This window comes from Anolis carolinensis, chromosome 2, assembly GCF_035594765.1.
Source record: "Anolis carolinensis isolate JA03-04 chromosome 2, rAnoCar3.1.pri, whole genome shotgun sequence".
NCBI lineage: Eukaryota > Metazoa > Chordata > Lepidosauria > Squamata > Dactyloidae > Anolis > Anolis carolinensis.
Genome location: NC_085842.1, coordinates 27,547,692 through 27,574,764, shown reverse-complemented (window position 1 = coordinate 27,574,764; position 27,073 = coordinate 27,547,692). Strand labels below are relative to the sequence as shown.

The following is a 27,073-nucleotide window of genomic DNA, read 5'->3' as shown; positions in this document are numbered from 1 at the left end:
GTCCTTCTTGAAACCCCAGTGAGCCATGGCTGCTAAATTAACAATACTGGTTCTGACTCAGTGTAAGGTGGATTTCTCTCTTCTGAACTGCCAGTTAGTTTTGCTTTTGCCCATCTATTTTGCTTCTGCCTATTTATTTCAAATAGTAGGGATCAAGAACATCCAAGAGGAGAAGGTCATTGTGACCTTGCAGCTGAGACAAGTGAAGTGGTCTACTTCCAGGGGATCTAGACAGATTTCCTGCTGAATATTAGAGAAGTAATAAATACAGTGGCAGGAATAAAGACTGTTACATAGTGGAGGGGACAGGCCTATTCTCTGCTGACATGGAGGGTAGGACCAGATCTCATATTAAGTTACAGGTAGATAGATTTGAATTGAACATTGGAAGAAACTTCTTAAAGTACCAATGATTCAGCAGTGGAACCAACTGCTTGGAGCAATTGTGGGGTCTCCTTCTCTGGACATCTTCACAACGAGTCTCAGTAGTTATCATTTTCTGGGTCCCCAGGTGTTTTGGCCTACAACTCCCAGAAATCCCAGCCAGTTTACCAGCTGTTAGGATTTCTGAGAGTTGAAGGCCAAAACATCTGTGGACCTACAGGTTGAGAACCACAGCTCTAGAGTCATCTGCTGAGGATGTTTAGTTGGAAATACTGCTTTGAGCAAGGGAATTGGTGGCCCATGAGGTCCCTTCCAACTCGGTGATGTTATTCCAAGACATTGCTTTAGGATAGTGGTTCTCAACCTGGGGTCCCCAGATGTTTTTGGCCTACAACTCCCAGAAATCCCAGCCAGTTCACCAGCTGTTTGGATTTCTTGGAGTTGAAGACCAAAAACACATGGGGACCCCAGGTTGAGAATGACTGCTTTAGCAGAAGCATGTATTTGACCCACAGTTGCACTTTTCAGAACTTAAAATCGTTCAGGGGTGAGGGTTTGATTAGTCAAAATGAAGGGCAGGATTCTTGAGTTCTGGGTGGTAGAAATATCTCAATACTAGGAGTGTGTATCTGTATGCAGGAGTGTGTATGTGTATGCAGCAGGTGCATAATGGTGAATTGACTCTTGAGTTTTAGTCTGAACTTTAAAGGGATAATTCACAGTGCTGAACTAAGCTCACTAAGTGGTTTCAATACCTTCTCCATAGGGTTCATCACCTTGGCTGGAGCAGTGGTTCTCAACCTGTGGGTCCCCAGATGTTTTGGCCTTCAACTGCCAGTAAACTGGTTAGGGAGTTGTAGGTCAAAACACCTGGGAACCCACAGGTTGAGAACCACTGGGATAGAAGAATATATTGTGGGAAGGGTTTAACACCTTAGATAAGTGATTCCCAACCTTTGGGCCTCCAGGTGTTTAGGACTTCAACTCCCAGAAATCCCAGCCAGCTTACTAGCTGTTAGGAACTGTGGGAGCTGAAGTCCAAAACACCTGGAGGCTCAAAGGTTGGGAACCACTGCCTTAAATAAGCTTTTACAGTTCAGACAAAAGCCCAGAGCAGATTTCTTTGCCTCACTGGCATGGAAGCCACCACTGTGGGTGTGTGTCTCACCAGATCTTCTGGGTTCTTTAGGAGTGGCTCTGGCATGAATCAAAAGACATCTTGCTTTTCCAAGAGCGGAATGTAAAGATAAGGAGAAGGGCAGAGTGCATGTGTGATTTCTCACTGCCTCCAGTGGAATTTCCTGCTAGTCATCTGAAGGCTGAACTGAAAGCTGTCTCACTTGCAAAGTTTTAAGATTTGGAATTACGTCAACTTGGGAACTCCCCTCCTTGCTGCTGCTGTTCACGCCCATGTCTCCTTTCCCTGGATGCCGGTTGTGTTTTATCACTTTTTATGGCTCATTCTTGCTTGATCTTGTTCCCAGGAAGGGCATAGTTTTTCCATGTATGGGTCTGTGATTTTGTTTCTGAGCAACCAGAGAGATGAGGGTTTTTTTTTTTTTAAGATTTATTTTTTTTAAAACCCTGAAAATAGGAAACCACTGAAAAGTAAAGGTCATGGCTATAATAAGAATAATTAGCCATGGCAGGAAAGTTTGGTCACTTAAAGGAACCGATAGTTATTTAGGGTGGGAAATACTGGCAGACATTGCAAAGGGGTGGGAAACCTCAACTTAAGAAGAGAAAGTGAAGTAAAAATAAAGATACAAATATTGCAGAATATGGATGGATTGGGAAATCAAATCCTAGGAATGTCAGTCTATATTATGCACTGCGAGAACTCAGAATCTGTTGCTAAAATAGGTTGCTGTGAGTTTTCTGGGCTGTATGGCCATGTTTCAGAAGCATTCTCTCTTGACATTTCACCCACATCTGTGGCAGGCAACCTCAGAGATTGTGAGGCCTGTTGGAAACTAGGCAAGGGAGGTTTTATATATCTGTGGAAGGTCCAGGGTGGGAAAAAGAACTCTTGTCTGTTGGAGGCAAGTGTGAATGTTGCAATTAAACATCTTGATTAGCATTGGAAAGCCTTGAAGCTTAAAGGCTTAGCTGATTCCTTCCTGGGGGAATCCTTTGTTGGAAGGTATTAGCTGGCCCCTTCTCTGTGTAGTCTGACATGGTGGTTGTTATTGTGGTCCAACATTTCTGTGTTCTCAAATAATATGCTGTGTCCAGGTTGGTTCATCAAGTGCTCTGATAAGCTTGACTTCTCTGGTTAAATTAGTCTGCAGTGCCTTTCAGATTATACAGAGAAGCCATTGAAATCCACAAGCATGTGGACAATTTCAACAGAAAGGAGGAAATCATGAAAATGAACAAAATCTGGCTACCAATATTAAAAAATTATAAAATCAGGATAGTAAATAAAGAACATTCTGAAAACAGGTTTTTCTGCCTTTGACAAGCATTGCCCAAACTTTTCCTCTGTTTCATTTATGCCTATAAAAGCTAGAAATGTGCTATGATTTATAAATATAAAGTAAGTGATATTGTTAGGATGCCAGATACCTTTTCCATCCAGAAATTCCCGTGCTTGAATGAAAATACAGATGTGCAGGAAGGAGACATTAACCACCACAAAGACTGTGTGATGAACAACACCTCTGTCTTGGTTCTTGATGGGGATTTTATTGAAACATTTGGAAGACATTGTTCATTTCAGTTGGGCTTACTATTATCCACGGTTTCCTGTTTCCACCATACCGGTAGTAGTAGAGTAGAATACCTCAGTTGCTAGATTTATGTAAGATATTGGGAGCCAAGAGTGCTTATATTCTTCTTGTAGACTTAATATACACATCTGACTGAACATTAGAGATGCCGGAATGAAAACTAGAGAATGTTTCTTGGTTGTGTTGAAAAAGGAATTTCAGCAGGGTTGTTGCGTGTTTTCCGGGCTGTATGGCCATGTTCCGGAGGCATTCTCTCCTAACGTTTTGCCCACATCTACGGCCGGCATCCTCAGAGTTTGTGGGGTATATGCCTCACAACCTTTGAGGATGCTTGCCATAGATGTGGGTGAAATATCAGGAGAGAATGCTTCTGGAACATGGCCATACAGCCCGGAAAACACACAACAATCCTGTGATTCTGGCCATGAAAGCCTTCGACAACACAGTTTCAGCAGGTATTGTCTGTCATGCAAGTGGGTAATAAGCTATCCCTGCTTAAATTATCTTTTCTCCACAACTGTTAAAAGGGAGAATAATTGCCTCCAGCTTTTGGTTGGACAACCCCTTTGGACATTAGTAGACTAGGTAAGCCTTTGGTGGGCTCCTTCTTCGCAGAGACTATCAATCTTGGAACCGCTCCTTATGTCTTCTCATTGGACTGGAGGATAGAATGTTACTGGAAGAACTGTTTTTGTACGGGCCTAAACTCCAACAATGGGGTATTATTCTTAAGAGGGTATTAGTAGACCCAGTGATCCGCCCCCTAGACATTGGACTGACTCGTGAAATACAAGAGTCTCTAATTTCAAGCCATGTCTGTTCTACCCCCCAGCCCTGTCATCAGTCATTAGCTGTGCCTAGTCCCCCTCCCTCATTAGATGATGTTATCATATTAGATGACTCCTCCTCTCTCATACCAGCGGAGATAAGCCTCTCTTTTAAACAATCAAATACACTTGGAGGCCTTTCATCCCAGGATAGCTGACTATCCCCTTCAATTGGCAATCTCAACAAGCCAATCTCTCAGGAGGAGGAGGGTTCTCACGTGGGGGGGCCCATTGAGGTGGTGTGGGGGAGAAGGAAGAACGGTCACCAACAACCCAGGGAGAAGCGCAACAGAGTTATTGCGACCCTGGAGAGGAATAGGTGTGGTAGTCTCCAGGACAGACCCCTCAACCTTAAGGTCCTGCTCCTGAATGCCAGATCCGTCAATGGTAAGACAGCTATCATCCAGGATTTGATCCTGGATGAGGGGGCGGATCTGGCATGTATTACCGAGACTTGGTTGGATGAACCGGGTGGGGTGAATCTCACCCAGCTGTGTCCACCGGGTTTCGGGGTCCATCAGCAGGCCAGGGTGGAGGGGCGGGGAGGTGGAGTTGCGGTGATCTTTCGGCAGTCTATCGCCCTGATCAGATGCACCGTTCCACAATCTATGGGGTTTGAATGTGTCCTGCTGAAGGTGGGAGCCCGAGACAGCTTGGGGATTCTGTTGGTGTACCGTCCACCCCGCGACCCAGCAGTCTCCCTGCGTGAGCTAGCAGAAGTGGTCTCTAATGCGGCCTTGGTCTCCCAACAACTCATAGTTTTGGGAGACTTTAACATCCATGCCGAGACCACATTAACAGGTGCAGCTCAGGATTTCATGGTTGCCATGACGACCATGGGGCTGACTCAAGTTATATCTGGGCCCACACATCAGGCGGGACACACGTTGGACCTGGTTTTTATTGTGGACAGTGGGACAGTCAGAGTGGAAGAGCAAAATATTCTTCCATTGTCATGGTCTGACCATCATCTGATCTGTTTAAGTTTCGCCGTGCTTCTAACCTCCGCAGGGGTGGTGGACCCATTAAGATGGTCCGCCCCAGGAGGCTGATGGATCCGGATGGACTTCTGAGGTCTCTTGGGGATCTTCCTGTTCTGGAGACTGGCGATCCTGTTGATGTCCTGGCTGATCGTTATAACAGCGAGTTGGCAAGGGCACTTGACACGATCGCTCCCGAACGTCCCCTTTCGCTGCGTAGAGTCACGTCGACTCCTTGGTTCACTGAGGAGCTGGCCGTGATGAAGCGTACGAGGAGGGGACTAGAGTGCATCTGGAGAAAATCTCAGGATGTGTCCGACCAAGCACGGGCTAAAGCCGCTATTAAGGCTTACTCCGTGGCTCTGCGAGCAGCCAGGAAAGCTTTCACGACTGCCCGCATAGCGTCTGCAGCCAATAGGCCATCGGAGTTGTTCCGAGTTGTTGGAGAGCTCCTGCGGCCTCCTGAGGCCCAGGAGCTTCCCGATGACTTGGCAACTCGGTGTAGCGATTTCGCACACCATTTCGCAGGCAAAGTTGCTCAGATACGTCATGAGTTGGACTCCAGCTTGACTGTGGTTTCAGCGGAGGTAACCGAGGCACCTGTCGGTTCCATCTTATGGGATTCTTTCCGGCTTGTTCTTCCTGATGACGTGGAGGGGATTCTTGGGTCTGTGAGGGCGACCACTTGTGCTCTGGATCCTTGTCCCTCTTGGTTGGTTAAACTGGCCAAAGATGGGCTGTTGGAGTGGTTTGTGGCCATAATAAATGCCTCCTTGGGTCAGGGGTCATTTCCATCCTGTTTTAAGCAAGCGGTGGTAAAACCGTTGCTAAAAAAGACCTCGCTAGACCCATTGGTTTGTGACAATTACAGACCAATCTCCAACCTTCCATTTTTGGGCAAGGTTCTGGAGCGGGTGGTTGCCACGCAGCTCCAGGAGTTCCTCGATGACACTGATTTTCTGGACCGCTCGCAGTCGGGCTTCAGGCCTGGGCACAGTACCGAGACGGCTTTGGTCGCCTTGGTGGATGACCTCCGCAGGGAGCTGGACAGGGGGAGTGTGACCCTGCTGGTTCTCCTGGATATCTCAGCGGCTTTCGATACCATCGACCATGGTATCCTTCTGGGGAGGCTCTCCGGGATGGGGCTCGGGGGCACGGTTCTGCTGTGGCTCCAGTCCTTCCTGGAGGGTCGTTCCCAGATGGTGAAGCTGGGGGACACCTGCTCAGACCCCTGGCCATTGACCTGTGGGGTTCCGCAGGGGTCTATTTTATCCCCCATGCTATTTAACATCTACATGAAACCGCTGGGAGAGGTCATCCGGAGTTTTGGAGGGCGTTGCCATCTCTACGCAGATGACACGCAAATCCACTATTCCTTTCCACCTGACTCCAAGGAAGCCCCTCGGATGCTGAACCAGTGCCTGGCCGCTGTGGCGGACTGGATGAGGAGGAACAAGCTGAGGATCAATCCTGACAAGACAGAGGCCCTCCTGGTCAATCGTGCGTCGGATCGGGGTATTGGGTGGCAACCTGTGCTGGACGGGGTTGCACTCCCCCTGAAATCACAGGTCCGCAGTTTGGGGGTCCTCCTGGATTCAGCGTTGACGCTTGAGGCTCAGGTGTCGGCGGTGGCCGGGAGGGCCTTCGCACAACTCAAACTTGTGCGCCAACTGCGACCATACCTCGTGAAGTCTGATTTGACCACGGTGGTCCATGCCCTAGTTACCTCCAGACTGGACTACTGTAATGCACTCTACGTGGGGCTTCCCTTGAAGACGGCCCGGAAATTACAACTGGTCCAACGCTCGGCAGCCAGATTAATAACGGGGGCAAATTACAGGGAGAGATCCACTCCCTTGTTTAAGGAGCTCCACTGGCTGCCGTTCATCTTCCGGTCCCAATTCAAGGTGCAGACCATCATCTATAAAGCCCTGAACGGTTTGGGACCCACCTACCTCCGTGATCGTATCTCCTTCCATAAACCTGCCCGTTCCTTGCGATCATCCGGAGAGGCCCTGTTATCACCATTGCCTATATCCCAGGCTCGCCTTGTAAGTACAAGGGAGAGGGCCTTCTCTGCTGTGGCCCCCCGATTGTGGAACTCACTTCCCACTGAAATAAGGCAAGCTCCCACTCTGTTAGCTTTTAGGAGAGAATTAAAAACATGGCTCTTCCATTGTGCTTTCGGTGAGTAATGTCTGTCATATATCTCCGTATTACTCCCCTCCGAACTTCTATCCTCCAGATTACCCCTTCCAAATGTCCCTGCCCATAGTGGAGTACTTCTCTGTCCCTCTCACTCCGGGTTTTATCTTTGTGTTCAAGTGGCCTGCCCTTGATTTATAGTTTTTTTGTTTTTGTTTTTTTCTTGATTTCTTGATGTTCTGTTTATTATTATTTATTGTATTTTAAATGGTGTTATGATATGTTGTTCTTATATTTTATTATGTTGTATTGCTCTGGGCATGGCCCCATGTTAGCCGCCCCGAGTCCCCATTGGGGAGATGGTGGCGGGGTATAAATAAAGTTTTATTATTATTATTATTATTCTGTTATTTTCTTTCACTTATTAGGGAGATTGTATCAGTAGGTTTGATAAATTTTTAAGATGGACACTGTGTGGTGTAGTAGTTTAAGCAATCAGCTATGACTTTGGTTGGAAACAGAGTTCGAATTCTTGCTCAGCTATGGAAAGTCACTGGGTGACTTTGGACAAGACATACCCTTATATTCAGAAAACTGTGTAATAGACAAAAACAACTTGAAAGGTGCTCAACAACACAAGAAGTAAGACTTTCAGCAGTTAATGCTTTTAAAAGAGCCCTTGCTCGTTGTTACTCTGGCCGCCCTAATATAGATGAACAGTAGAGCTGGGGAAAATTATGTATTGCGATGCTAGAGTTGTTCCTCCCTATGTAAAAACAATGCATTCTGGTTCAATGCTGTTTGAACCTTATGAAGGTGAAAACACCACCATTTTAGTAATCTCTTACATAGTTTTTTTATGGAAATGCTCAAATAGCATTTATTTCTTATCAATCAGCTTTTCTTAACACTTTAAATGTACAGTCGTTCATTTGTGGTTTTAACTTTTGCAAGTTTGATGTAAAATGTTGTCTCTAGGAATTTCTGGGTCCTCTAGTGTGATTCCATTGTCAATTGTCTTCAGTCATGTTGAAGGACTTTTCTAGAGAGGACACTTCTCTAAGAATCTCTAGGTTGCCCAATGTGATTCTGTGCCTGTGTCTATGCTCTCAATAAATTGTTGGGTTCATTAGTGCCATTCTGTCATTGCTTTCTAGTGGAAGTTGATGGTAAAATTGAGCTAGACTAAGAGAGTCCTAGAAAGGTGTTCTACTGAGTAATACAAATAATTCTTTATTTGCAATTTCTCACTTTCACTAAGTTCCTGTGCCTTTATCTCTAGCAAATGTGGAGAGTTGACTGTAATAGGTATGGCTCTTGTCTCTCGGAGAACCTAGTACATCACACATTTTTTCTGCCCTCTCAAAAAACAAAACAAAAACATGGACAAATATTTCTCTGCCTGCAGGGGCATTCAGTTGACATTTATTTGTGGAGTGCTGGTGAGAAGAGGTACAATCTGTCCAAATTACGGAGGTGGCAATCTGAACCCAGGCGGGAATCTTGCTTTACTACTGACTCTATGAAACATTTTGTTTGGGCATCTCCATAGCAATGCTTTTCTATCTACATGTAAGTGCCCAGGCTGATGCAATGGTTGCTCAATTGTAGAAACGGATCTGGGCGGTCTGAAAATGGGTCTGTGGCAACAGACGGGAGGAAAATCAGCCTGTTTCCATAGTGACAGGTTGATGGCTGTAGGGTTTGTCTGTCTGCACAGTAATTGTACAATTGCTGGTGCATGGACCCCCCTTTCAGTGGTGGCTGTTGCTAAGAGGAGTTGTCTCCACAGCTATAAATGTTCTTAGGAGTGATGACTTGCTGCAGAAATTGTTGGAGAACTCAGATTTGGTTTGGTTCAAAGATTTCCCTGCCAAAGTTACTGGGACTAGGAACGGGCCAGAATTTAATTTCAGTTGGTTTTGGATAAAGATTTGCTGACATTTTCCAATACCATCATATGTAGGAGGGCATGATCTTGGGGGGGAAACTGAATTGGCAAGAAAACAAAGCCGGCAGATTTGCCTGTTAAGACAGAGGGCGGTGAACAATTATCTCCTAAAATTCTGGATTTAATCTTCATGTCTGGGTTTAATCTCCATGTCTGGGTTTAATCTTTGTGCATTCAACAATATCTGTGCTGAATTAGGGTTTCTATTTGTTTTGTTTTTTACCCAAGGAGAGTCCTAATCCTTAACAGCTATGTGACAGGCAGGTAGAACTGCTCTTTCAAGAGCTCAAGAATTTTGAAATGATGCACCCACACCCCAAAACGAGGGCTCCCAAATTATCCTATGGCAAGTGACAGACACAATTCAAGATAAGGTGTGCCTCTGTTAAGGAAGTACTGTAGATGCATTCATGGGCATTTCATCTATAACAGAACATTTGGTACCAGAGGCATAAATAACATGGAAACAATAGGGATGGGTTTCTGCTCAACTCAAGAAGAGCAGTTTGATGTGTTTTGGGAAACGTTTTAGTCGGTAATAATACATTTGAAATGAAACTACCAGATCAGAGCTCTTGGATGAGCAAACAAGAACAGTTTGAACCTTCTAGAGTAATTTGAAGGCTTATCTCAAATTTCAGTGCCACCACTCATGGTTTCACCTATGCAAATCCAACAAAATAACTCAGAATTTTTAGATCTTCCAGTTTCCATGAATTCAAACCTAATTGAAATGAATGACTTCTTTTGAAAGTTGCCATAGATTCATGGTGGAAGACCTAAACTAGTGTTTCTCAACCTGTGGGTCCCCAGGTGTTTTGACCTTCAACTCCAAGACATTCTAACAGCTGGTAAACTGGCTGGGATTTCTGGGTGTTAAAGGCCAAAACACCTAGGGACCCACAGGTTGAGAAGCACTGGACTAGACAATTCTTATGGAAGTGATTTTATGGAATTCTTATTCCAGATACTTCTCTAGGTTGTCCAGCATGACTCTGACAAATTGTTCCTTTTGGTAGGGTTTGCTATTATTATCCATGGGCCCTTCCACACAGCCCTATATCCCAGGATATCAAGGCAGAAAATCCCACAATATCTGCTTCGAACTGGGTTATCTGAATCCACACTCAGATAATGGTGAGAGAAATGGCTTGCTCAAAAAGATAACATCTTGTGGAATGTTGCAGAGATTGGAGCTGCCAGAATGAAAACTGGAAAGGGCTTGTGAACCTTTAACCGTTGTGGAAATAAAGGAATTTCAACAGGTGTTTGTCATGTCAACCAGCAAACAAGCAACACCTTCTGAAATTTCTTTTTTACAACTTTTAAAGGTATATGAGTCTTTGCTTCTCTGACTACCCTAAAATAGAAAAGTAAGGGTTCTTATGTGCCTTCAAGTCCTTTCTGACCAGTGTCAACCCTCAGGCAAACCTATCATGGTTTTCTTGCCAAGATTTGTTCAGAAGTTTGCCATGCCTTCCATGTTGGCAATTTTGAGGCCCTCCGATGTGAATATTTGGTGACTTACGGTAGAAATAATTGATTTCAATGGGTTTTCTAATATGAGGTTTCCAGTTTCCACCGTGAGTTCAGAAGGATATCCCCTATGGATACAGAAGTCGTATATCAAGGGGTATTTCTTTCCTTTCGCCACATTCCTTCTGATTTCCATTTTGCTGTGCATGTTTAACATGCTAGGAGGAATTCATAATTTAGAACACATTCTATTACATTTCACTTTTTTAATAACTGCAAGAACACATTATATCAAAAAATACCAAAAGCCCCATAAAAATAACAGTTAAACCAAAGAAATACCATTTAAAGTAGTTCCCTTATGTCTTCTTGTATTAAGTACAGCCCTGCTTGCAAATTTCTCCTTTCTTTTACACTTCATTCCTTTTCAACCTTTGGCCTTTCTAAGCCATTGGACCCCAACTTCTAGTTAGCTTGGGAAATAGTCAAGGTCTCTGAGAGCTGAAGTCCAAGATATAGCTGCTTAAAGGCTTGCCAAGGAAACTCTCCTATTAATAAACAACTTGTGTTTTTACTAACATCTACACAGAGGGCAATGCAAGGATCAGGTTTCCACAGATGTAGTAAACAATGCCTTCCTTCCTAGACTTTTAAATATATTTAAAACCAAGGAAAGTTTGCCACCTAATGCCCAATGATAGAATTACTTCCATAGTAGAACAATATGATTTCATGGAGTGGGATGGCTTGACTTTTTTAAAAAAAATAATACAATCAGGTAATATCTCATGGTGGCAACCAGCTTTGTAGAAATTCCCTGTATGCCTCCTGTTCTCCAGTGCAACCTTCTCTAGCTTTTCAGATTTTCTATGGTGTCATAGAAATGCAAAACTTGTTGGTATGGTGATGACAAACAGGGATAAAAGGTAGCTGAGTCATGGGAAGTGTAGCTTTTTTTACTTCCCAATACAGTAAATTCTAGAGACTGTCAGTATTATCACCTGTGACATTTTTCCAGGACAGTGAAAGGATGACACCTACAGCTAGGAGGTTAGGTTTTACGGATGGTCGCTGAGGGGTGGAGATAGAAGGGAAGATGCTGCCAAAGGGCAAGATAAGTAAAAACCATATGAATGATGGGGTTACTCGAATGTAGCTTGATGCTAGCAGGAAATCAGAAAGGAGATGTGATAAATCAGCCAAGAATGCTCTCATGAGAATTGGGTGTTAACTGCTGTTACAATATGCAAAGTGTGCCAGGAAATCATTGTTTCTGTTGAATCCATTTTTCATGCAGAAGGAAAGCACAGTTAAACTTTTATAGCATTCCGTGAATCCACAGCAGCTGATTTTGTCTTTTTCCCTCCCCTAATGCCTACATTTTTACAGGGAACTTAAACAAGTACTGCAGCAGATTCCCGAATCCTCCCCATTTCCCTTTCCCTTGAAAAAATTCAGGCTAGTGGGGCAACAGCTCTTTGAGAAAAACTAATTGGGGATTGGATGTGTAACTATCCCTCTTTCCTCAAATGCAGAAGTGGGTGGGGGCATCAAAAACTTTGCATCATTTTGCATTCCTCTCTTACAGTGACTTCAGACCAGAGTCCTTCTAGCTGCTGGCCGAGTAGGCTTAATAGTGCAACTCTATTTTTATTATATCTTTAAATTGTATAGGGACGTTCTTTAGTTGTATTTTGGCACAATAGTTTTAATATTAATTGTTCATGGTCTGTGCTACAATCTGCTCATGGTCTTGCTTTTGCAGGGAATATGGAATGAAGAATGAGAGAGTAAATCCTAAGATTTGCAATTTTGGGTAGGCACTACAGCCCGGGCTGTGGCGCAGGCATGAGAGCAAGCCAGTGCAATTAACTGCAATGAATCACTCTGACCAGGAGGTCATGAGTCCGAGCCACGCTCAGAGCCTATGTTTGTCTTGTCTTTGTTCTATGTTAAAAGGCATTGAATGTTTGCCTATATGTGTAATGTGATCCGCCCTGAGTCCCCTTCGGGGTGAGAAGGGCAGAATATAAATGCTGTAAATAAATAAATAATAAATATAGTGCGGTGATATCACTTTCATTGCCACTGCTTCATCTAGTTGGCAGCCCCACATCGATAATTAGGCTCTAGCTGATGGCCTGCAGGGCCTTTCCCTTTTTTATAGCATTTTTTAAAATTCTTCTGTTTTTGAATTCTAGTTTTTGAGTTTCCTGTTTTTGAATTCTAGTCACCTACGATTATCAAGAAGTCCTCCTGTGGTGTTTTGTGAAGAATTTGGCTGGATACATGAAAGCAGGGACTTTAGTGAGCTGAACCATAAACATCATGGGAAGTCTAGCTTTTGTCACTTCCCCATACAATAAATTCTAGAGACTGTCAGTACTATTATCTGTGACATTTTTCCAGGTCAGAGAAAGGTTGACACCTACAGCTAGGAGGTAGGGGTTGCTATTGCAGCTGATTGTGAAAGACATGGAAATATACCTTCAAGTTTCTTAGGCAAAGAATAATCAAGATATGGGTTGTTGTGTGTTTTCTGGGCTGTATGGCCATGTTCCAGAAGTATTCTCTCCTGATGTTTCACCCACATCTATGGTAGGCATCCTCAGAGGCTGTGAGGTATATATACCTCATATACCTCACAACCTCTGAGGATACCTGCCATAGATGTGGGTGAAACGTCAGGAGAAAATACTTCTGGACATGGCCATACAGCCCAGAAAATGCACAACAACCCTGTGATTCCGGTCATGAAAGCCTTTGACAACAAATCAAGATATGGTTTTGCTATTCCTTCCTCTGGAATGCATTGTAGTTAAAGGCATACTTCCAGTGTTTCACTGTTACTACCATTTAACCATCCTGTAGGAGGCGATGTGTATAGCTACTGTGTTACTTGAAGAACTGGATCCTTATTGCAAAATAAGAGAGTAGTGTTTCCTGAATTATGGAATATATGAACCTCAGTGTTGTGTTTTTTTTCCCTCAGGCTGGCAGTGATGGAGCCAAAATTGGGAACTGTCCCTTTTCCCAGAGACTCTTCATGGTCCTTTGGCTCAAGGGAGTGACCTTCAATGTAACCACAGTGGACACCAAAAGGTGAGTGAAATATACCTAATGCCTCATGGGATGTCTTCTCATTCACTACGTGGTCATTGTTGTAATTTTAGTTTTGTTAATATCTTTCCATTTAATACCAACAGCCCAATTATAAACAGTACTGTTGTTTCCTTCTCTTTCTTTGTAGGAGGACAGAGACAGTACAAAAGCTCTGCCCTGGAGGTCAGCTACCGTTCCTGATGTATGGGACAGAGGTCCATACGGACACTAACAAGATTGAAGAATTTCTGGAAGAAGTTCTGTGCCCTCCCAAGTAAGATCTAAATGAAGTTTTAGGAAAGGGGCTATTATTCCCTCTAGAAGGAGTTTTAGGAAGTGCCACCACCAAATGAGGCTGCTTTATGGCTGACTTCTGCTTCTTTCTTCATAGGTACCCCAAGTTGGCTGCCCGTAATCCCGAGTCCAACACAGCTGGACTTGATGTCTTTGCCAAATACTCTGCTTACATCAAGAACTCAAACCCAGCACTCAATGCCAGTAAGTATCTTTGCCCCCAAATCTTGATTGATTGCCTCTTGCAAATACTGACTTCCCAAGTTATTCATGCTATCTTTCTCCTTATATTGGCTCTTTCATTTCCCTGCTTCCTATGGTTGGACTTCTTCAGTCTTGTTTAGTTATTGGCTCTAACCCAGTATCTGCTTCACGTAGTGCATGCTTGCTATTCATTGGTCAGTCTCTCCTCTTCTTTCCACCTCCCCTTCTGCTCCTTTTTCACCTTATACCTTCCTGTTCAGTTTTCATTTTGGATCCCCATTCAGTGCTGATATTAACTGTTTTTTTCTGAGAGGTGATCCATGAACAAAGGAGAGGCATCAACATGCCGATGATGATGATGATGATGATGATGATAATAATAATATTTATTTATTTATTTACTTATACCCTGTTCTCCCCTGGAGGGACTTGGGGCGGCTTCCAACAATTAACAGATACAAAAAATAATATAAGCAATAGACAGTAGACAACAGTAAACAATTGTCACATAATACAATTAAAATGACTTCATAATAAAAATATTATATATATATACACACACACACACACACACACACACACACACATTATATATATATATATATATATATATATATATATATATATATATATAGAGAGAGAGAGAGAGAGAGAGAGAGAGAGAGAGAGAGAGAGAGAGAGAGAGAGAGAGAGAGAGAGAGGGGGCTTTTCCCCATCTTTGGCATCTTGGAGGATTGTGTTGCTTAATATCCCTGCCGAAGAGCTTTTTTGTTCATAAACTTCCTCCTTGATTGGATTGCCAGCACTTTTTTTGGCATTTCCTTATGGGTGCCTTTAAATACGCTACCTATTTATCTACTCACATTTTGCTTTTGAACTGCTAGGTAGGCAGAAGCTGGGCTAAAGGCCAAGAGCTCACCCTGACCCGGTTCGAACTGTCACCATTTCGACTGGCAAGATTTATTGCAGCTGGACTGGTTTATATTTATATTGTTTTTAGAGGGCAAACAGCTTTTAAACTGTTATACACACACACACACACACACACACACACCTCTATCTATGTATAATTGTCTGTCTCTCAGTGTATTAACGGCATTGAAAGTTTGCCATACATATTGTGTGTTCTGTGATCTGCCCTGAGTCCCATTGGGGTGAGAAGGGTGAAATATAACTACTGTAAATAAAATAAAATAAATAATAAGTAATGGTCATTCAAGTCCTGTTGGATAGTTAGTTAATACTCTAACCATTATCAAATGCTTGCTTAAATAGCCAGGTTTTTAGCTCCTTCCTAAAGGTTAAAAGCATGGGTGCTTGTCTTATTTCCTTGGGGAGAGCATTCCAGAGACAGTGGAGGCACTATTGAGAAGGCCCTCTCCCTCGTCTCCACCAACCTTGCTGATCCTCCCCAGCTGATCTTAAGGTCCAAACAGATTTAAAGGGAGAGATATGTTCATGTAAATAGGCAGGACCCGAGCCATATAGAGCTTTGTAGGTAATAGCCTGCACTTTGAATTTGGTCCAGAAGCAAATCAGCAGCCAGTGGAGCTGCTTTAAGAGGGGGGTCGTATGTTTCCTACAACCTGCCCCTGTAAGCAGTCTGCAAACCCCAGATTTTGCAAAATTATGAAAATAAATCAGAAAAAAACAGAAAGGAAGGTGACCACCTCCACAAGAATTCCACAATAGTAAGGACTGACCATGCTTATTGAACATAGAAGATGGGGGTTCTGTTGGGAAGAAAAAGGTGGAGAGGATGGGATATGGCAGTGGTTCCTAAACTTTGGTCTGTCAAGTATTTTAGACTAGTCCCCAGAATTCTCGACAATTGGCCAAGTTAGCTAGGGCTGTTAGAAGCAGAAATCCAAAACCTGGAGAAATAAAGTTTGGGAATTACTGGAATGGGCAAGAACATAGCTTGGTGGCTGGCTATCTGTAACTTTAAACATCCACACTTTGCCGTGCAATATTTTATTGCAGGTTGTACTTTTTGGGTTTGTTTTCATGGCCATTTCTTTCTCACTGGTGGTTTCTTATCAGCTATTGGTTCTTATCCCTTTCTCTCAAGCTTGATACTTTTCCTCTTTCAGGTTCCCTCCCATCATTTCAATGCTTATTCAAGAATTATTGTCCCAATAATTTTGTTTTTATTGGCGGCCCGCCTCTTTTTCTAAATTCTCAGTGGAGCTCTTCCTTCTACCTAACATCGATTTTTGTGACCCTCCATTTCTCACCATCCCTAAAATTCTTGTCAACTAGGACTCTTCTATTTCTCTCTGTTCTTTTTTGACTTACGATACACACTCACATATAAGCTGAGCCGAATATACACCAAGGCATCTATTTTTTACCACAAAAAACTGGGAAAACTTATTGACTTGAGTATAAGCCCAGGGTGGGAAATGCAGCAGCTACTGGTAAATTTCAAAAATAAAAATAGATAACAATAAAATTGTATTAATTGAGGCATCTGTAGGTTAAATATTTTTGAATATTTAACATTTTGAATATTAAAACTGTAACTTAAGATAAAACTGTCCAACTCTGATTACCTACATTCTTGAATATAAGCCGACCAGGACCCCCACTTGAGTATAAGCCAAGGGGAGCTTTTTCAGCCCTAAAAAGAGTTGAAAAACTCGGCTTATACTTGAGTATATATGATACCTTGTGATTTTCATTACCTTCTCCCTTCAAACCCCATTAGCTCCTTTCCCTTTAAAAATAGTTTCAAAAAGTTTCATGTGCAAAAAAACAACAACAAACCAATAAGGGAAACTTACATGTGTAAATTCTACAAATTATGTAGTACAAATGATACTGCACCCTAAACACAACACTATAAACACTATTGGGAGGGATGAGATGAGATATATATCAAAGCTTCTGTTATATGTTTGTTACATCAAATTGTGCCCTTTTTGTGAGCTTCCCTGAGTCTCCTTCAGTGTAAGAAGGATGGAATATACATGCAGTAAATAAATAAACAACTAAATTATATGTTACCTTTGTTACATTTCTAATTTACTACATATTTCTATTATAGCAAAGCCCAACTAAATTTCTTGGTGTTTTAGGCCTGTTCCTGGGATTATTTGGGGTGCTGATTCAGAAAATTTCATTGAAATGACTGCACCCGTTCTCGTTTCATAGACATGGTTATCATGGTTTTCTATGGGTGAGCAGATGGCCACTTGTAGGTGCCATGTGTTCTGTATCTCAAAAACTAGAACTGATAGGGGAAAACTGGTGCCATTTTTGGAACCGGCAGGTGAAATATATACAGAAACAGGACTAACATTTGAGGCACCAAAATGTGTGTTGATCTGTGATCTATCTATCTATGAAAAGCCAAAATTGTAATATACACATATATTGTCTTCCCAAAAGTAATAAATATGTCCCTAAAATTCTTGACCATTGAGGTTGTTCTGTCTCTTGTGTTCTCATTTATTCTTCCTTCTTTTCCAATTATTTCTTCAATTCCATTGCCCTCTCACCTCAAATCCCATTGGCTCCTTTTCCAGCATAGTTACTACTACTTTCAGATGTTACGCATTGTCCCTTAAATTTTCATTCATTCCACGTATTCCTCCTCCTTCCCTCCCCTGCAACCTATCCTCATTATGTAGACCTCGAGAAAGGTTTGCTGAAAGCATTGAAGGTTTTGGATATGTATTTGATGGCACCACTCCCAGAAGAGGTGGATGAGAACAGTGCTGAGGATGAGGGCCAGTCCAGCCGCAAATTCCTTGATGGGGACGAACTCACTTTGGCCGACTGCAATCTGCTGCCAAAGCTGCACATTGTCAAGGTGAACTCCTTTCCTTCTTTAGAGGATTTGTGCCTCTTGGCTTAGCATTTTCTGGGCACTACAACAACAGAGGGCTATTGTGGGTGCCTTATGGGCATTTGTTCAGCTTCTGTGGGACAGGAAACCAGAGCTTTGGGACACTGGCATACTGGCTGATGCGTTCATATCAAATCACACATACACGTATGATAAAATGATAAAATTGGAATATTAAGGAAACTAGAAAACTAATGGCCGAAGAGTATAAGCTGAGTCTCCATTTTTTGGTAATCTGAAATGCTCCAAAATCTGAAACTTTTTTGCCAAAGTAGATACACATTTTTGGCTTTGGATAAAGGGGGCTAGTTACACATCCAGCCCTTGCTGCGTTTTTCCTCAGAGAAAAAAGATTGAAGTGCAGATGACTCTGCTTACACAATCCCCCTGTAAAAAAACAGACATCCCAGATGCCTCCACACTTACCTTCTTCCTGGCCAATAGTGGTTTAGGCACCCGGGAAATGGGCTGTGTGGGCAAATGTAGAGTGACCCCATTGGCTTCCACCTATAACCATCCCAGAAAGAATGAAAAAGACTTAACTTGGGAGTGAACAGGGGGGAGCATTTTCCTTACCAGTCCTGGCTGTTTAACTAAAAGGAAGGAAAATGTGCTGAAAGCTGGGAAAGCATCTGGGATGTCTACCTTTCCACCGTCTGGTCTCATTAATGAACAACACAGTGAGCGCAGGATGTGTAACTAGACTCCTTCTCATTCACTACATATATGTAAATATGGGTATTCCAAAATCTGAAAAACGCATTCTGGATAAGGAAAGCTCAACCTGTTGTTAAATATTAAATACATTTCTTTAAAATTGCTATGTGGCTTACAAACCCTCCCCAATTGCCACATGTACAATTCTGCATATTCCAACCATATAGCAGCTATAAAGTCCCAAGAGGGGCTCCTTCTGCATTACTTACTGGTAGGGCTAAGTGGAAGGAAGGGATCCAAGCAATAGAGAAACAACCAATCTCAACTCGGTCAGAGAAGCGTAAGGGATGAGTTTGCCCTCTCAGTTAGAGTGCCCTATAGATTTTTTTTCCTGGTGTAATGTTTCAAATATTGGACAGTGACTCAAAACAAGTGCTCAAATCCCCACTCAGCCATGAAACCCATTGGGTGACCTTGGGAAGGCAAATTCTTCTATCCTTAGAGGAGGGCAATGACAAAAAAAAAACCTTGGCAAGATTCAACTTAGGGTCACCATAGGTCAGAAACAACCCACACAACAAAAACAATAAGTCCATGAAATGTAGCCATAGGTAAGATGCTGTTCACTATCCCATAGAAAAGTGGTTCTCAGCCTTCGGGTCCCCAGATGTTTTGGCCTACAACTCCTAGAAATCCCAGCCAGTTTGCCAGCTGTTAGGATTTTTTGGGAGTTGAAGACCAAAACATCTGGAAACCCACAGGTTGAGAAACACTGCCATAGAAGTAACAAAGTGAAATAACCCAGCATCTAACAGGATTCCATTCTGTAACTAATCATGCCAGTTGGCATACTTAATACTATTTTTGCATAATCTGTTATCTTCTGTTTTGGAACAATCCCAACAGGTGGTTTGCAAGAAATACCGTAACTTTACCATCCCTGAGGAGTTCTGCGGCATCCACCGCTATCTCAAAAATGCTTACGCCCGTGAGGAATTTGCCAGCACCTGTCCAGATGATGAAGAAATTGAATTAGCTTACGAGCTGGTTGCCAAAGCCTTGAAATAATAAACTTCTGGGCATGGAAAAGGGACGTGGCGCTTCCGTGGCAGGGATTGTTGGGGGCATCAAGGGATATTTTTTATGTATGTACATGTATTTCACAGCAGTGGGAGGGGGGAATTATTTTCTGGGTGGGACAAAATGATTTGAATTTAAGTATAAATAAAAATTGAAATAACTTGTTTTTAAAAATACCAAATGGACTGTCTAATCTCATTCTTCAGTTCCATTGGAATAAGATACTAGATACATTCTAAACAGCACCCATGGGCATTGAAATCTGCAGTGTCAGTTATAGTAAAATCAAATTGGTAAGTATGAAAATACAGTATTAAGATAATATCACATGGACAGGAATATTTAGGTCAACCCAAGATTGTTGGGTTGCTTTCGGAATCATATTAAATATGCTGAGATCCTAAGATACAGCTTTAAGAGGGCTTGTAGCAATAACCCCAAAATGTGTATTAGCACACACTTAGGGAGGGATTTCAAGGCCATCTCATAGTCTAAGTTTATCTTCACTTGTAGATGTTGAAGTCACCCTCCACATTGGTGGACTCTTGGGATCTGTAGTTTAGTGAGGTGCTTCGAATTCTGTAATGGAGAGCTGTGACACAAAAGGGAGCAGATTTTAGGAAAGAAGTCTTAATACCTGACCAAAGTACAGATTGCAGGATCCTGCTGGGATAGAAACATGACAGTGGTCTCACATAGTTATGAGATCCCATCTGGGAGTAGTTTATAGTCAACATGTTGATGGATCAGGGAAATAAAGTCTGTGAAGTACGATGTAGGAAGGACTTTGTTCCACTCACCTCCTTCCATTGTGGCAAATATCCCACTTTCCATTTCTCAGATAAAGTCAACAGAGGCATGAAGCTTACAATATGTTTTATTACTGTTTGTAACAACCATAAAATCCAGCTGGGAAAGTAAGAAAGTAGAATAAAAGGAGATAGGAAAACAAGAGTTATCAATGCAACTTTCCCCTATAGTAATGGGGGTAGAAGGATCTCTTACAGAGCTGACAAAAAGTAGCAAAATGTTGCCAGTGAGTTTTGAGATAATCATCTCAGGAGATGTTTACCAGGAAGAACGACAAAGAAGCAAGCAGTAGCCCCCAGAAAATGTGGAGATCTTGCCGAACAGCCTTGTTGCACAGATCGGTGGAGCAGCAGGTAGTGTAGTAGGTGAAATTGGTTCCCAACATGGAGCGGGTGCCACGGAGGCCGCACATGGAAGGATTCCCACAGCTCATCTCATGGATCACCAACTCGAGAGCACCTGATCCAAGAAGAGCAATGAGAGAAGAGACAGACCAAAGATCAATTTACTCCCTTGATGTGTCCATTTTCCCTGGAGTCAAGAAATAAACCCACTGTCTGATTTGTGTGGAATCCTTGCGAATGGTACTTCCTCTAGGGATTACTGAGTCCTGTTGCACAAATCTGCAATTTACTTTTGACTCTGTGGTCATTCTGGAAGACCTACTTTATGGCTAACTAAAGCAAGAAGAAGAAGAAGAAGAAGATGATGATGATTATTATTATTTCTTAGCCACTTTCCCCCTGTATCATAATGGCATAACTTCACATATACTTATAAAGTCAAGCCCACTGACTCCAGTGGGAGGGGCTTCCTAGCAAATATGCTTACTGCTTGTAGTTTTAAATTCCTAAGAGTAAGAAACACATAGGAATACGGGGCCGGGCTGTGGTGCAGTCTGGTTAGCAGCCAGCTGCAATAAATCACTCTGACCAAGAGGTCATGAGTTCGAGGCCAGCCCGAGTCGGGGTGAGCACCTGACAATTAAAAAAATAGAATATAGCCCCTGCCCGTTGCTGACCTAAGCAACCCGAAAGATAGTTGCATCTATGAAGTAGGAAATTTAGGTACCACTTATATGCGGGGAGGCTAATTTACGACACCATAAAAATCATCCAGCCGCTGTTGGAATGAGGAAGTTGCCGTCGCAGTGGATGATGAAGCAGCTGCTCCCCCTGTGGCTGGAATCGAGCATACCCTCAGGAAGCTGGAAGCTGGGGAAGTTTTAAATTGCCTCTGCGTCTGTCTCTGTCTCTGTTCTATGTTATATGGCATTCAATGTTTGCCTTATATGTGCACAATGTGATCTGCCCTGAGTCCCCTTTGGGGTGAGAAGGGCGGAATATAAATACTGTAAATAATAATAATAATAATAATAATAATAATAATAATAATAATAATAATAATAATATGCTTGGCTTCCATATGTTGCTCAAATTGTAGAATTTCCTATTTTCAACCTAAGCATAAACACAGCTCTGCTATAGTGGGTCAATTGTCTCTTTCCAGATGTATGAATATGTATGTGTGTATTTCTTCTTTCCAGCTTCCTTTAGATGACATGGCCAAGGGGGAAGGATTTGAGGAGATGAAAGCCAAAATCTTTCATTTTGCTGTATGTTTCAACCAACATCCTGGTTCTGACTATGGTCAGATTCCTTCAGGAATCCAGGGCAGGAAAGCAACAACAGCTCTTTCCAGCGGTGTTCCTAGATTCTGGTATCAGAGAAATGTCCCCAGCCCACCTTCAAAATATTCCTCCTTCTCCTCTCCATTTGCTTTCCTAGGACTTGGGGAAAAAAACCCTCTACAATATACAGTACAGTCAGCACTGTCCATTTGTTGGGATTTGGGACTCGGGACCCCCACAGAAGTGGAAATGATACCAATTTTTAAAACCTACTACTTTTTCTAACTTCCCAGAACATCTTTCTAGGAACTTCTGTGCTCTCAAGTGTGACTCTGTGGTGGAAGTTCACCATAGAATCAGGCTGGAGAATCAAAAGATTCCAAGAGCACATATTAATAAAACCTGCAGAAATGAAGCCCACAAATACGAATGGCCAGCTGTAAACCATTTTGGGAAGATGGTCAGAAATCTTGCAAACGAACCTCTATGCCCTGTTGTCACAGACTGGAGGCACCTCTGGGATGGTCCGCATGGTGTGATGAACTTAAAACAGTCCAATGGGGAGATGGTGGGGAACAGGCAGGTGTAACATTTCAAGGGAGAACCTGGAAGAAAAGAAGTACACAAGACAACCTAAATATATAAGTATCAAAAACACAGCCAAGACCTCGAGTTCATTCACGTTGAAGCATTATAAGACTTTGATAAACTGAGGTTCGCTCCAAGGACGTGCTGCTGGCTGGACATCTATGGGATTTGTCATTTGGATTTGGAGCAATAATAACTATTGAATACTAAAGTTAGGAAGCTCCATACCATTCTATCTCCCATTTCTATTGTTGTGAAAGTTGGACAGTTAAGAAAGCTAATAGGATGCAAAAAAACTTGTGGGATGTGGTGTTGGAGCCAAGTATAACAGGCCAAGGTAACTGAAGTAAGATTGTCATATTTTGGACATATCGTGAGAAGACATGACTCATTAGAAAAGACAATAATGCTTGGGAATCAGAATCATAGAGTTGGAAGAGACCTTGTGGGCCATCCAGTCTAACTCTCTGCCAAGAATCAGGAAAATTGCATTCAAAGCACCCCCGACAGATGGCCATTCAGGGAAGATCAAAGGTTGTTGTTGAACCTGTTGTTGAAAAAGCCATCACTGGACCCCACTCAATTCGGAAACTTTCGGCCTATCTCCAATCTCCCCTACTTGGGCAAAGTTATGGAACGTGTGGTTGCCTCGCAACTCCGGGGATTCTTGGTTGACACTGATTTTCTAGATCCGGCACAGTCTGGTTTTAGGCTGGGGCATGGTACCGAGACAGCCTTGGTCGCCTTAGTGGATGATATACGCCGGGAGCTGGACAGGGGGAGTGTGTCCCTGCTGGTTCTGCTGGACCTCACAGCGGCCTTCGATACCGTCGATCACGGTATCCTTCTGGGACGCCTCGCGGGAATGGGACTTGGAGGTACTGTTCTGCAGTGGCTCCACTCATTCCTGGAGGGTCGGTCCCAGATGGTGTCACTGGGGGACACCTGCTCGGCCCCACAACCTTTGTTTTGTGGGGTCCCGCAGGGGTCTATATTGTCCCCCATGTTGTTCAACATATACATGAAGCCGCTGGGAGAGATCATCAGGAGTTTCGGGGTGCGGTGTCATCTCTATGCAGATGATGTCCAGCTCTGTCACTCTTTCCCACCTGTCACTAAGGAGGCTGTTCAGGTCCTGAACCGGTGTCTAGCCGCTGTGTCGGACTGGATGAGGGCCAACAAATTGAAATTGAATCCCGACAAGACAGAGGTCCTCCTGGTCAGTCGGAAGGCCGAACAGGGTATAGTGTTACAGCCTGTGCTGGATGGAGTCACACTCCCCCTGAAGGCGCAGGTGCGCAGTCTGGGGGTGATCCTAGACTCATCGTTGAGCCTGAAGCCCCAGGTTTCGGCGGTGGCTAGGGGAGCCTTTGCACAATTAAAACTTGTGCGCCAGCTGCGACCGTACCTTGGGAAGCCAGACTTGGCCACGGTGGTCCACGCTCTTGTTACATCCCGACTAGATTACTGCAATGCACTCTACGTGGGGCTGCCTTTGAAGACTGTTCGGAAGCTTCAACTAGTCCAACGGGAGGCTGCCAGGCTGTTAACTGGAGCAACGTATAGGGAGAGTACCACTCCTCTGTTACGTCAGCTCCACTGGCTGCCGATCTGCTACCGAGCACAATTCAAAGTGCTGGCTTTAGCCTATAAAGCGCTAAACGGTTCCGGCCCAGCTTACCTGTCCGAACGTGTCTCCCGCTATGTCCCATCACGGAATTTGAGATCCTCCGGGGAGGCCCTGCTCTCGGTCCCGCCAGCCTCACAGGTGCGGCTGGCAGGGACGAGGGACAGGGCCTTTTCAGTGGTGGCCCCCCCGCCTATGGAACACCCTCCCAAAGGAAATTATGGAAGCTCCCTCCCTCCTGTCCTTCCGAAAAAGAACAAAAACGTGGTTATGGGAGCAGGCATTTGAGCATGAGTAACAGCAGAATTGCAATATGAATATATGACTCATTGACAGACCCCCAGCTGGACATGAAAAATGCGCCTGAAATGTATATTTAGATGTATAATTATGCTGTTTTTAATTTATATTTTAATTTTTATTGTAATTTTTAATCTTGGATGCCTTTTAATTTGATGTAAACTGTGTTTGTGATGTATATTGTAAGCCACCCTGAGTCCCCTGATGGGTGAGAAGGGCGGGGTAGAAATGATGTAATAAAATAAATAAATAAAATAAATAAAGGTTGTGGAAAAAGAGGAAGACTGCATTACAGATGGAGAGATTTCATTAGGAAAGCCATGGCCTCGTGTCTGCAAGACCTGAGCAGAGCATCACAGTATTATTGGGGACAGGTGACTTGGGGCATATCTATATTGACTCTTTTTCTTGACTGAGGGAACAAGTCAGTTCTGCAGTGAAAGCATGATGCACAGGGCTGGTTTAGGTTAATGTGGTTTTGAACCACATTTTAAAAGTCCCTGGTTGCTTTTCATTTCCCCCCAAAATCTGGAACAAACTGTGACTTTGGGCCCATATAAGCAGTTGAGCTAGTTCCAAGATGGAACTGTCTGCAGCTGTTGACATGGCCATCCCATAGTCCTCAGGCTTGAGTGGAATGAAGACATGGAATTGTAATTACCATCCCCATTCTGTTCTTTTGATGGCAGTGGTCACCAAGTGTGACATGGTTGGTGTCAGTCACTTGTTGCCTGGAGTGATGTCAGCATGTTCACAAGGGCAATTGGAGAAGGGAAAGGGAAAAGGTGGTCCTATTTCTCCTTTCTTTTTCCCCTCTCCTAGAATAATAGAATAATAGAGTTGGAAGAGACCACATGGGCCATCTAGTCCAATCCCCAAGAAAAGCACAATCAAAGCACCCCCAACAGATGGCCATCCAGCCTCTGTTGAAAAGCCTCCAAAAATGAATCTCCACTGCACTCCGAGACAGAGAGTTCCACTGCTGATCAGCTCTTTCAGCCAGAAAGTTCTTTCTAATGTTCAGGTGGAATCTCCTTTCCTGTAATTTGAACTCATTTGTCTGGGTCCTAGTCTCTACGGTAGCAGAAAACTGTGTTCCTCTGGTGCCCTGGTCAACGTCATGTCAGGCAACGAGCAACAGACAATAGCCATGTCATGCCTTGTGGTTGCCAATTTGGCAAGAAGAAGAGGGGCAGTAAGAGTGGTTGTCTGGTGGTGCCAAACCAGGTTCGGTGCTGCTGGATGGTCAGGACTTCTTCCAGCCTCGGACCTGATGGTGACCATTCTGGAGTTGATCCAGAATTTGACAGCCCTGAGATAAAACTGTCTGTGTAGAACACTGATTCACAAATTCTGGTCCTTTCTATATTTTAGACTTTAGCTCCCAGGATACCTGAGCATTGGTTAAAGCAGCAACTAAGGCTTCTGGATGTTGATGTCCAAAACATCTGAAGGACTAGAGTTTGGGAATTACTGCTACAGAACCTCCTTTGGAGGTCCCTCATTCATAAGGTCACCATAAGTCAAAGTCAATTTGATGGCAGTGAACATTTGGAGGGCATATGGTCGAGAAGGCCAATGTAAAGTACGAGGAAATGTTAAAATATAGAGTAGTCAAACAACAGTAAAAATGCAAGAAGCTCAGCCTTTCACAACACTGTTAAAGTGGCCACGTGTTCCAAATTAAGCATATCATAAGACGAAAAGTGACGAAGGCCAAAAACATGAGTTGTGGGGTGCCTGCTGTTAGTCCTTACTGCCGCAAGGGGGAAACATTTTCCTCTCAAATCCTACGTATCTTGTGGGCTGGAGTAATTCTTTTGAGTCTGGAGCAAACAGGCATCTGCCTCTGACAGATGTTCCTCATATTAAGGAACCCATATTATTTCAAACCACCATTATGTCATCCTGGAATGCCCTTGCTTGACAATTCAATAAAGAAAGCATCATGCCTAGCCAAAGGATCGCAGTCTGAGTGTGTCAGGAGACTTTAAGTGGGCTCTGGGCTGGAAGAGCCACAGCCTTCTTGAACCTTTCTGTGGTATTAATTGTGGAATATAGAAAATTTGACTCTACTTTCAATTTGGAGAGCGGCCAGGACTTTCAACAGTTCCCTTTCCCTCCATGTCTTTGCTTCCTCATCTGCAGTCTTCCCAGTAGTTGAAGAAGAAAATGGAATGTGTGATTATGAGCAAGTCCATTATACTCCCAAGTGTCTTAACCAAGCAACCAAGACCCACTAGCTTTAAAGATGATCTGTTCTTGGTGGAACTGAAAACTGTTAGAACTGGTTTGTAGGCATATCCTCCCATGGTCTCCTCTCTGCCTTCCTTTTACTGGCAGATAAAGACTCTTTTTTATACAAGCACGCTTCCCATGTATATGCAGGGGTGGCTTTTTATGGGGCATGTTTTATATATCTTTAGGGAGCTC

General features: G+C 43.3%; 1 protein-coding gene and 1 long non-coding RNA gene across 2 annotated transcripts in view; one reads left to right on the top strand and one right to left on the bottom strand.

Moving 5' to 3' along the window:
- Positions 1-19,866, top strand: part of clic1 (chloride intracellular channel 1) — a 57,070-nt gene extending 37,204 nt beyond the window's left edge. Inside the window, exons 2-6 of the mRNA XM_003228055.4 lie at positions 13,488-13,597; positions 13,746-13,871; positions 13,989-14,095; positions 17,731-17,912; positions 19,512-19,866. Of these exons, the coding sequence (XP_003228103.1) occupies positions 13,488-13,597; positions 13,746-13,871; positions 13,989-14,095; positions 17,731-17,912; positions 19,512-19,673 (687 nt within the window). The 3' untranslated portion in view covers positions 19,674-19,866. The remainder of the gene's footprint in view (positions 1-13,487; positions 13,598-13,745; positions 13,872-13,988; positions 14,096-17,730; positions 17,913-19,511) is intronic.
- Positions 19,867-20,546: 680 nt separating this feature from the next.
- LOC134295947 (uncharacterized) lies at positions 20,547-22,802 on the bottom strand. Its single transcript, XR_010002470.1, has 2 exons — positions 22,608-22,802; positions 20,547-20,954 (listed from the first exon to the last, which is right to left on the bottom strand). It is a non-coding gene; the product is annotated as an uncharacterized LOC134295947 (long non-coding RNA).
- Between the last annotated feature and the right edge of the window lie 4,271 nt (positions 22,803-27,073).